Here is a 12,261-nt window from a genome sequence, read left to right on the forward strand (position 1 = left end):
GGTTTGACACCCACAGAAATGGATCAATGTAAAGAACATATGTTTATGTTGTACATACACTAGTAAAGCACCAGGTGCATATACAGATACACATATATACCTAAATAATACAATTATATATGTATATATGTGAGGATACATATATATATATATGCATATATATATACACCACACACACTCATATTTGAAAGGACATAATAATGAAATGTATTTTTTATTATTATATTTAAAGATAAAACTGCTATTATTGATTGGTTAATAATTATTTAACAGAATAATAAAATGTGTGCTTCTAACTGCTAGTTAAAAAGCATAATACCACTTCAAAAATAAAAGTAAGAACAGAAGAAAAATGTGTATTTGTGGTCAATACTAGAATTATATATTCACAATTAAATGTTACCTAAAGGGTTGTAAAACTTAAATTATGAGCAATTTATTTTTCTTTTTTAATATCAAAATATATTTGTGTTCTTTATTGTTTGATGATAACAGAAAATTTGGGGTGGCTTTTGACATAGAGAATTCTACTTATTAGTTCTGTGAAGCTCAAATGAGTCACAGCATGAAGAAAAACCTGATCCATTAGGATTTTGCCAAGAATAGGTTGAAGGAGTTTGTCCATAAATTATCTTCAGAACAATATTGGTTTGGCTGTTGTTTATTGTCTATTTCTTTCATACTCATACCTTTCATACATTAGGCCCATGTTCTCTTGTCATATCCTTAAAAGATAAACAAATTTTAATGGAGTTTTACTTTCTCAGAATTTTCCTCAGGGCTGCAGCCACATCTTTGTTTCGAAGACTGTAAATCAAGGGATTGAGCATGGGAGTGATTATAGTGTAGAAGACAGACTCTACTTCATCCTGCTCAGCAGTATGATAGGATTTGGGGAGAAAGTATTTGAATATTGCAGTTCCATAGAAAAGTGACAGCACAATCATATGGGAGGAACAGGTTCCCAAAGCCTTCCTCACCCCTATGTTTGATTTTAATCTCAAAACAGTAGAAAATATATGACCATATGATGTCATAATGGCAGATATAGGAATGAGGAGGAACACAACACCACTAACATAAAGTCCATTTTCATAAGGAGATGTATCAGCACAAACAAGTTTCAGGAGTGCTGGAAACTCACAAAAGAAATGATGGATTTCCCGGGAGGCACAGTAAGGGAGATTTAGTGTATATATGCCTTGGATCACAGCATTGAACAGAGCACCCAACCAGGTCCCGGCAACCATACCGGCACAGACTTTAGGGCTCATAAGGATGGAGTAGTGGAGTGGGTGACATATAGCCAAATAGCGATCAAAAGCCATGACTGCCAAGAGAAGGCACTCTGCTCCAATAAGTGTTGTGAAAAGAATGAGTTGAATTCCACAGTATATAAAGGAAATAGTATTCTTCCCAGACAGAAAGTCATTGGCAATCTTGGGGACAAAATTCGAGCTATACAAGAGGTCCATTATGGAGAGTTGGCTGAGAAGGAAGTACATAGGTGTATGGAGCCGAGAATCTAACCAAATGAGCATAATCATCATGGAATTACCAATAACAGTCACGAGAAATACCAAGAGGATGAGAGAAAAGATGAGGTCAGGTGCTTGAATGTGGTGAAATAGACCCAGGAGAAAAAAGTCAGTTCCAGTACTCAGATTATACCACTTCTCCATTCTTTGTTTCTTTATTCATTATTCTGGATAGATTAGACAAAAAATTTAGTCTAACCAAAAATTGGTTTCACCCTCATTTTACAATATGCCAACATCATTCTCCTCCCTAGTTGTACAAGTATATGTACATATATTTGTGTGTATATGTACAAATATGCGTATATATATACACACACATATATATATATGTTGTGTATGTTTCATCTATTTTTAACACTTTCATTTTACCACTGGGATTTATCATTATTACTGCAATGTCATTGTATGCTGATTGTTTACAAACAAAATTGATCAAGTTATTAAACTCTCAGGATTTTAAGGAAATGCATTTAGAATCCTTGACATTTGATAAAATTTTTAAGTAGTTTTTTAAGCAAGTAAGACGGAATTCATATGTATCTATATAATATTTCTCCCTGTGTCTAACATCTATCTCTTTATCTCTTTACTCTGCATCTATGTATTTCTCTACCTCTCTCTATATCAATCTATCTCTATTATTTTTATCTTATGTATAACTTCATCTCTATTTATAGATATATCCAACACAGTTACTTAAAGGCATTCTAACATTTAGCTTAGCTCAGGTTTGCAAGTAATATGTAGTGCATAAATGAGTAGCAGTCATAAATAATCTTCTATACAGCTCTGTGTTGAGCATTATGTCTTCTATACAACTATGTGTTAATTGCTTTTCAAGTGCCAATTTCACTTTATAACAGATCTTCCAGGGGATGCTTTATTATTTTCAAAGAATAAGTTAATTTTCAGAGAGATTAAATAATTTCGCATATTTAGAAAACAAAGTACCAAGACCATAATTATATCTAAATATTTTCATATTCCCTTTTTCTTTGCATTTTACTTAATATGGCTTCAAAAAGAATGATCTTGTTTAGATGCTGTTTATGTTGAAATCGTAATAGCTAAATTTGCCTTTATTTTTTGTAATTTAAGTGAAAACATGAAATAATCTAAAGAAGATAAAAAGAAGCTACTGTCAAACAAAGTGCCTGCCAGTGAATTCAGTTTAACTCCATCTATTCAAAAGACTGTTGAGGACATGACAAAATATAAAAATAATAGAAAGAAATGAATAAGTAAAAATTGTTATTAATACTATAATTTGGTCAGAGTTCTTAAATATGTACTTTGTTTGACCTTAAACGAATAGTGCACAGTGTGAAGAGAAGCAATTACCTATTCAAATGTCAACAACCTACTCCAAATAGAGAGAACTTCTATATGTTAATTTTCTATTTGTGGAAATAAAATTGAAGTAAATTGATTGTTGAATTTCACTTACTTACAGGCATCATGTTGTTTGAGATATTTTTCAATCTTTGGATCGTTATAAAACACACAGTCTATGACAACATCAAAATATAATTTTTGCTCAACACAGAAGACTAGTCTTTTTTTGGAAAAGTATGGTAATGTTGGTTAACACACTCTATAGTGATTTGTCTCTTATATTTGGAAGCATGTCCATCTCTTAAGATAGTCTATCTTGGAAATACCATAAAATTTCATATAATTCATGTTTCACCTTTTGGTTATAGAAATACTGCTTTATATTAATTTGTTTATTTCATGGCAGATAGCCTATATATCAGCACCTATTTATCCAAAATATACTGAGAGAAGTGAAAAATACCTGATCATTAGAAAGTATATAAAAACAGTGATGCAATTAATGTTGGCTTAAATTATGGGAGTTCTTCACGGTTAATATATATATACATATCTGAATTTTTATATAGGTTTTGTGTTTTATTTCAATGCAATTTTGTACCAATTGAGTGTTATAAATTCATATTGAAGGACTCAAAAGTAATACAATTAAAAAGTAATAATATATAATATTTTAAAATTTAAAGCTATGCATGAAGTTCATTTATGAGTTTTTCCAGATTGTTTTTTTTTAATTTAAGTGCATTTTTAATCTACTGAAGTATTTATTTAAAACAAGTAAATTCTATTAAAGAAGAAAAAAATGACTTTGTATTCAATTGGAAATTGTCTTTATATGGTGTCTTTAAAAACCATGTTTGGGAAAAAGCATGTCTTTCATTGAACAGTAAAAGAGGCAAAGAGTGAAAATTCACGTAAAAACATCCAAACAACAGTCAAAGAAAATATTTAGATTTCTGAGAGTGAATTACTTTTTGTCTCTAAATATATTTGAATTACTCATTATAAATATTAATATATATTTATATAAACATTGTGAATGGAGTTGACCATTCAAAAACAGTGCAACTTTTGTCAATTAGAGAAAAAAAGATGTATACTAGGTTGGATATATTTAAGGTGAATTGTTAATTATTAAAAGGCTGTCATGCTATATGCTTAATCATATCTTAGATTGACATTCTCCCTCTTTTGACAGTTAATAAGAATTTTCAATTTTGGATTAATTCCAATTGCCTTTTACTCCTATTTATCAGTAAATAACTTGTTATATGACTCTCTCTATATAATTCTGTATATAAGCATGTAAGAAATGCATATCAAACTGCAAATCAATATGTAAGAAATTAGGCTAATCAAACACAGTTGTTTCAGTTTTAACACAAAATGATAACTTACATTTTTGTAAGAGATTTCACAAATGATGTGTCATACACTGGTCTATAATTTGGTGAATATATTATTTTCCTCATCAATATTATGATTTGCAATTAATACCTTATTTGAAAGAATGTTTTAATATTGAATCAATGTATCCACTTTAAGTAGCTAATAGAATCTTAGATTATGAATGTCTCAGAAGCACATTCACCTTTATCTCAACTAGTTAACTTGGAATTTCCCATATGAGTATAACAATTTGTTATGCAATATTTAAAATTTAAATTTAATAATGGTGAGTTTCTTCAATTATATCTTATAAATTCCTTCTAATTTGTCTCTGCAAAGGCAAATTTATATATTAATGAATTAATAAATATTAATCTGTCCATTTTAAGTTATTCAATAACTGTATTAATAATATATTTTTATAATTCAAAGAGTTTGGGAAAATATTTCTTCCCTTGTTATTGAAGAATCTCTGAATGACTCATGACATCAGCTTTGTAATAAATAAATAAATACTTTTAAGAGTGCTTAATTTCAACTATATTTATACTGACTTAGAGATTAGTATTGATTATTATTTAGCATTACTTTTGCTGTGCTGAAGAAGCAAGACTGATATTGCATGAACTAATCATTTGCATAAAAATATCATTATCCTGTCTAATATTCAATTGAAATTCCTTTGCTTTAAGTAAGTTCTGATTTTCTTTTCAGAAACACTATATAAGACTAATTTACCTTTTTTTCCTTAAGATATCACCAGAAATCTATTTATATAAAGGCAATGTTACACAGAAATGTATCCAGAAAGATTCACCTTCTTTTGCTTCCAGAGACATACATAACCCATTAACTAAGAAGGTTAAATACAACAATAAATTCTCTACCACAGAGGTTTGGGCCAATTTGCAATTCAACCTGAAAGGTCCCTTGGGAATATGTTCATTTTCTACCCTCTATTCCTTAGATAGGCCAAGCACAATTTTTCCATTAGTCCTTCAAATGCCTAATTAAGCAAATCTGTTCTCTCAGAAACAAGTCAACAAAAATAGCATTCAGTCATGAAGTCATTCACTCACCATTCCCAGCAAACACCATTTGAGAACTGGAAAATTGCAGTGGTGAAATCCCAGGGCATAATTCAACAGCTGCTGCTATGACCAGGAGTGCCTCTGGTTTATTGGACTTACCCTGGTCAGCTAACAGGGAGGTGAAGAAGGTCAACCACCACACCAGGGAGCCAAGTGTGCCTACAAATGTAAGCAGGAGAGTTGCCTCCACCATCCATGTGAATCTAAGCCTTCTCTTGATATAGAGGTGGAGTGAACTTAAGAATCCAAAGGTCCACAGGAAGGAGGAAAGGAGTATGGATTAGAGTGGACTCACAGATATTCTACTATGCAAATTGTGTGGAGCATTGCCAGGTGCATGGGAAACACTAAATGTGACACACTATGAGAATGAGATTTAGAATTTTGTGTATTGCTATGATGAGGTGTAATTAATTGATCCATAATGTTTGGCTTTATTTTTCTGTTGGTATCATCAAGTTTACAAATTAGAAACCTGAAAAAAATGAATCATATTTTAATTATTGAACTACATGTGACACCATCAATTAATTGGCTATGAAACCTCTAATTCAGAAATAAATCCTCAAGTAATTGCACGTATATGCTTAATACAAGTAAAGATGTTTCCTTAGTCTTTTTCATTTTGAAATAAGGATCAAGGTTACTATCTTTGTGCATATTTATGTAATTGTACAATTTCATTATAGATATCTGAGCATTCTAATCAGAAAACAATACCTTAATATTTTTTCCTTCTGTAGATATAGAGAATGAGATGAACATTATCCCAAGAATTGTGCTTGGTTATAGAATAAAATCTCTGGCTGTGTATGGGACACTGGGGAGTTTATTTTGGGGCAGATATGATTTTAAGCTCCTTGTACATATATAATAAGATAATTTTAACTTTAATTGAGTGTTGCTCATTTGCTAATCAGAGCAATATATGCCTTATTTATTCATCAAACTTCAGACATCCCAAACTCCTTCTTAGCTAGGCATCATGAATAATGCCTGCATTTCACAACCGTAGACATTGTGCACATTCACACAGAGAGCAAGTAGTGGTGTCCATATGTATCTCAACATATTTCCTGTGTTATTGCTGGTCATTTTTTAGAGACACACCACACATAATACACTGCAGAAAATATGACATTAGCATTTTTATATTCTACTAAGATAATTTAATTTTAAAATACAGTGTTAAAATATTAACAAAAATGGCCATTCAAACAGTGCTTCCACACACCCCAAGACCAGTGAATCAAACATTGGAAAGTAGCTCACATATTCTTTCCCCCATGCATATTTTTTTGCAGGTACTACCAAACTACCTACCGAAAACAAAGCAAAAATATCAGCAGTATAGGTACTAAAGAAAAGGCAAAGTTTGAAAACAATTTTTGAATTAATTTGGCCTTTTATCTGTTTAATCCATTATAATTTATTAGGAAATTGGGACCATTAATTTCCTAAATAGAATTAGTATAAATTTGTGAATGTAACATTAAAAACTAATTAATTCATTCATTCATTCATTCATGAAAAAAACACATTCAAATTTTCTGAGTAAAATTTAAGATTTCTTTTCTGTACTTTTGTGTTCCAAGAATATATTGGAAATTGAAGAATTTTCAATTGATGATTGAGTATATTAAGTGATCATAAATTCTTCTGCTGATAGAACTAATTCTAGCATAATGATCTTTCTTCATTTGCTAGGTTGTCTGTTGTCAGGTGCTATTATTTGCACCCAGCATATGTAAACTGGAAACTTCATTTCCCCGAATCCTGTTCTCTACACAGTTCATGTTTATCAACTATCAACTAGGGCAATTTATTTGTGATTTTGAAAGACTGGAAGAAATGAAAATGACTTATTCTCCATAGCAGCAGATGTGTGAAGAGTTTCAATACAAATATTAGTATTGATGTTCTTATTTTATTTATAATGAATATATACACATAATTTCATATATTGTATTAGACAAAGGAGTGCTGATGCAAAATTTGGAAATTTGTTGGCTCTTATAATGTGTTTATTTGTGGTAGAAGCTTAAATTTACAAGGCCCTAAAGAGTCCAAGTCAAGATATTATAAGAGGGAAGCAGACTTGGCCCAGTGGATAGGGAGTCTGTTTACCACATGGGAGGTCCATGGTTCAAGCCCTGGGCTTCCTTGACCTGTGTGGAGCTGGCCCATGCACAGTGCTGATGCATGCAAGGAGTGCCATGCCATGCAGGGGTGCCCCTGGCATAGGGGAGACCCATGCACAAGGAGTGCACCCTATAAGGAGAGCTGCCCAGTGCGAAAGAAAGTGCAGCCTGCCCAGGAATGGCACCTAAAACACGGAGAGCTGACACAGCAAGATGACACAACAAAAAGAAACACAGATTTCCATGCCGCTAACAACAACAGAAGTGGACAAAAGGAAGAACACACAACAAATGGACAGAGAACAGACAACTGGGGGGGGGGGAGGGGGAAGGGGAGAGAAGTAAATAAAATAAATCTTTAAAAAAATACCGTAAGAGATACTTTCTCAGAAAAGATGTTTACTGATGTCTGAGTGTACCTTCTTCCTCTTAAGCCTCCATGGTCCCAGCTTTTGAGCTCAGCTATAGGCTGGCATAGGGCTAATCTCTCTTCCTGGGGCATTCTCAGCCCTTCAAAGTATCAGGTGAATGACTCGTCTCTCTTCTCAGGGCTTCTGCCATGTCTATGGAATTCTCTCTCTCTCTCTGTTCTTCTGTCTCCTTCATAGTGTCCATTTATATAGTGCAACAAAGGGGAGGGGACTCAATCCTGAGTCATCCTAATGATGTTGTCAAATCAAAACTCTAATCTTGATTTGATTTAATCAAGTAAAACATAAAACATTTGGATTTAATACCATCAAAGGGAATCATGCCCAGAGGATCAGATCAGTTTACAAACGTAATCAATATCTCTTTTTGGAATTCATAAGTAATATCAAACTGCTACACATCTGTAGATGTCAAATTCAAATGAACCATAGTCAGCTAGTTCTTAATTCTTTCTGTCTATTGGTTTCATACATTTCATTATACTTGAAACCTATCTTCTACTAAGTTAAAGATAATTTTATCAAATTGAAGAAATCCTGCAATAACAGACTAAAAGAGATGTTAAAAATAGATGTTATTTAACAGAAAAAAATAGAAACTGCTTGAAATAATGACTGCCATTTGTCTTTTCCTATCTCAGTTTCCTGTCTCAGTTATTGCATATTTCTCCATAAAATCATTTTCTTTTACAACTGGCATTGGAGGTTCCCCCTCACTAGGTTTACAATAATTAACAACCTGTAACTCAGTTCCCTCTGACATGTATTAAGGAAAGATATGTCCCCCATAAGCCTATGTGTTTGAAAACATGGTATTTCTCCAAAGGTTGAACAAAGAAACCACATGGAAATGGGAGTAAAGGGAGATAGAGACCTTCACTACCTGCGGATCAAACCAACACCTGCTCCTCTAGCATTCCAAGAAAACATAACTTCTGAACCCACTATCTTAACCATATGAGGGAAAATTTTCACCTCTAGAGCTTCCTATTGGCCTCTGCACCTCACTCAGACCCTCACCCCTCCCACTCCCACTCCTACTATCATTTCCCCACCTAGGAATGTACTGTAAAAATTCAAATCCCCAATTTTTAGAAGCAGGCAGAAGTCTATTCTTCAAACCTCCTCTATTGGGAGAGTTTCTCAATAAATTTCCTGCCTGTAGTCATATTAGTCTTTGTGTCCCAGTGAGCACTGTTTTTCTCCAACAACTGATAATTATAATTTTTCACTTTCTACTGTAGGAAACATTGGAAACACTCTGCTCTAAGTTAAGTGAAAAATGATCATGTTTATTTCTTATACTGGGAAGGAGAATTGGACCACACACTCTTAGCTAATCATTTCTAAATACGAAGTAAATCTATTAAACAAAAAAAATGAGAATATGATGAGCATCTTTAAATTAATAACTCAATATGATTTCAACCACATGTCATCATTTTTAAATTGAACTACACTGATAAACTTGGGAAATTTTTTGAGCCTACATAATGTTATTCTAAACATTTAGCCAAGCAGTCAAGCAAAGGAACCCAATTCATGATTACATTTGATCCTATGACACCAATGACATCTAAGAAATTCTCAGGGTACAGAATCAAACAATTTATTCCTTATTATGTCCACAAGTGTTATTTTGAGGTATTTAATGAGAATAAATGGAGATGACCTATGATATTGAAAAAATGACCTCTTTCAAAATACAAAAAATATGTTTTAGCATACTGAACCATATTCAATTGTTCCATTAAAATTCAAGAACAGGCTTTGACATTTGCCATATGCATCAAAATGAGTATTTGTGCATTTAGAAATTTGCATATGTTTTGTTAAAAATATCTGAGAACTCATATGCCAGAGTGATCCCTAAACATTAATTTTTTATATATGTGAGGAAGGAGTGATCTATATTTGTACTAAGAATTGAGCTTCATTACAAAATGAATTATCTGGATGTGTATGAAATACAATACATTAGTTTAGGATAGCTGATTATAAGGTCCTTGTAGAGTATATGATATTATGTTATTTTAACATTCATTGAGTGCTTCTCTTATGCTCTGAAAAGTTACATGATTTATGTATATATTAAATCCTCAAACCTACCATTGTCTCACTTAGGAAGAAACTAAGAATAAAAACTACATTTTGGAAACATAAAGGCTGCTTAATTGCAGCCAGAGAGCAAGTAGTGTAGAAAAATTTGAACATACATGTTATTGTGCTTGTATTCTTCTCAACCATGTTTAGAGATTCACATTTCATACATCAACAATGGTCTGAGATAAGCATTTCTGTATTCTAATAAGAATATTTTAAATATAGTGTAAAAATACAAATGCAATAGGTATTAGTAATGGTAGGTGCTCACATGCCCTTCGTGTTCATTACAACATTCATATAAATAAATTTGACCCATCTGTTCTTTCCTACTTGAGCTTGTTGTTCAAGCAAAACCAGACAGAATGGCGTCAGGAGCAACTTAGGACCCATAAATCTGGATTTTTGTCAGAGACAAACAAACAAACAAACAAAAAACAACAGAAAACACTTGGTTTCCCTGCATGAGAGTCTGGGTAACAGAGGACTCATGAATACCTTAATATTTAAAATATGGATTTTTAACTTCTGAGACAAAGGACAAGTTTAATGTGCTTGAGACAATGTGGGACTGAGAAACTGCATGTACCCCCTAAACAAGACCACTTGAAACACCACTGGTTTTGTTTTACTTCTTTTTTTACTTGTTTTTCTACTCATGTACCATTTTTTCCCCTCTTTTGCCTATAAAAAAACTAGCTCCGTTTCTTACATTGCACTGATTTGGGGAAGATTCACCCGGTTCCTTATTTGTGCAAATAATCTTCTCAATGAGACATGTTACTCCTTTGTAACAACAGATCAGCTGAGCCCTTCTATTGGAAATAGGCATAATTACACTAACAGAATTTGGTGATTTGATGAACAAGTCAAGAGCCATGCTTCTCTGGGATGTAGTTCCTGAAGCAACCCTGAGCCATGTCTTGTCAGCCATGGGACTTCTCCAGATCCCTGAGCTCCATGCCTGGCAGCAGTCTCATGATTTCCCTGGAGAACCAAGGCAAGAGCTTCCAAATGACATGTCTGCCATAGGCAGACACTGGGTACATTGTGTGAAGATGATTCTGAAGGTAGGTCTTTCCTTGTGCTAGGTAAATGTGAAATTCATTCTTCTATTCTGATCTGTGCTTACTTCAGTTTTGTCAGTATGCTTATTCCTAGGAGATGGCTTGATTGCCTTTGTCCTTCTGCCCAGGCCTAGGAGACTGCTGTATTGGCTTTGTCATTCTCTTCATGCAATGAGAACTGTTAATTTTGAGCTGATCTGAGCTCATGAATGCTGACCAGGTGGGCTTAAGTCCCATTATTTATGATATCAGGTTTGGGGATCACCTGTTGATTTTGGAAATGCATGTTTCTTTGAAATTGGGAGATCTGTTGACTTTGAGGTGATCCTGTTCTTGATTTCTGTTTTTGTCATATCTGTTGGTATTTCCTAGCCATGGAAAATTCTAAGAAAGTATACTTTATATCCTCTCTGGCTCGTATAGTTGATAAATGGTCTAAAATTGCAATGGACCCCTAAAGAAGAAGAAAATGATTTTGTACTGCAACATTGCCTGGCTACAGTATAACTTAGGATGGTAGTGAAAAGTAAACAAAAAAGCACCTTTAAATTTCAATACTGTCAGGAAACTGTATTTGTTTTGTAAAAGAAATTACAAATGGAATGAAATTGCCGGAGTGTAAAAACTTGGCAAAATTTGTGTTTTCTGTTCTGTTTCCATGCTAATTCTAATTAGATTTGGATAGCCACATTAATAAAATTGGTACTGTTTAAGTAATTAAATTTTGGACTGGGAAATTCTATAAAAAAAAAAGGGAAGAACAGAAAAAAGCTACCTGCTTTTGTAAGCCTGCAATTCAATAATGGCTTACCCTTGACAGTAGCCAGGCCCTCTAACTTACCTCCAGAAAACTATTTAATAAGTTTGAAATTTTAATTATTTCATAACATACCTCACTGAAATACTTATAAAGCAGAAAATAAAGAAAACATATATATATATATCTGAAAATCATCCTGATGAATTATCAATGTTAGTATTGCATTCTACTAGGTATTATAAGAAAGAGAACTTATGTTTGCACATAATCAAATTGAATCAAAATGCTGACAAGTTTTTTTATATTTTGATGGCAATTATATGCTGTAAAAAGTTTGCTTGGAGATAATTTCCAAAATCATTTTGGAAAATTAAATATGTAAGGTAAATAGAATGTATTTTAT

At 32.8% G+C, this 12,261-nt stretch overlaps 1 protein-coding gene across 1 annotated transcript; it reads right to left on the reverse strand.

The window, feature by feature from the left end:
* Positions 1-755: 755 nt before the first annotated feature.
* Positions 756-1,682, reverse strand: LOC101415422 (olfactory receptor 2T2-like). Its single transcript, XM_012527170.1, has one exon. The coding sequence runs from the start codon at positions 1,680-1,682 to the stop codon at positions 756-758; it is 927 nt and encodes a 308-aa protein (XP_012382624.1).
* Between the last annotated feature and the right edge of the window lie 10,579 nt (positions 1,683-12,261).

This window comes from Dasypus novemcinctus, chromosome 16, assembly GCF_030445035.2.
Source record: "Dasypus novemcinctus isolate mDasNov1 chromosome 16, mDasNov1.1.hap2, whole genome shotgun sequence".
Classification (NCBI taxonomy): Eukaryota; Metazoa; Chordata; class Mammalia; order Cingulata; family Dasypodidae; genus Dasypus; species Dasypus novemcinctus.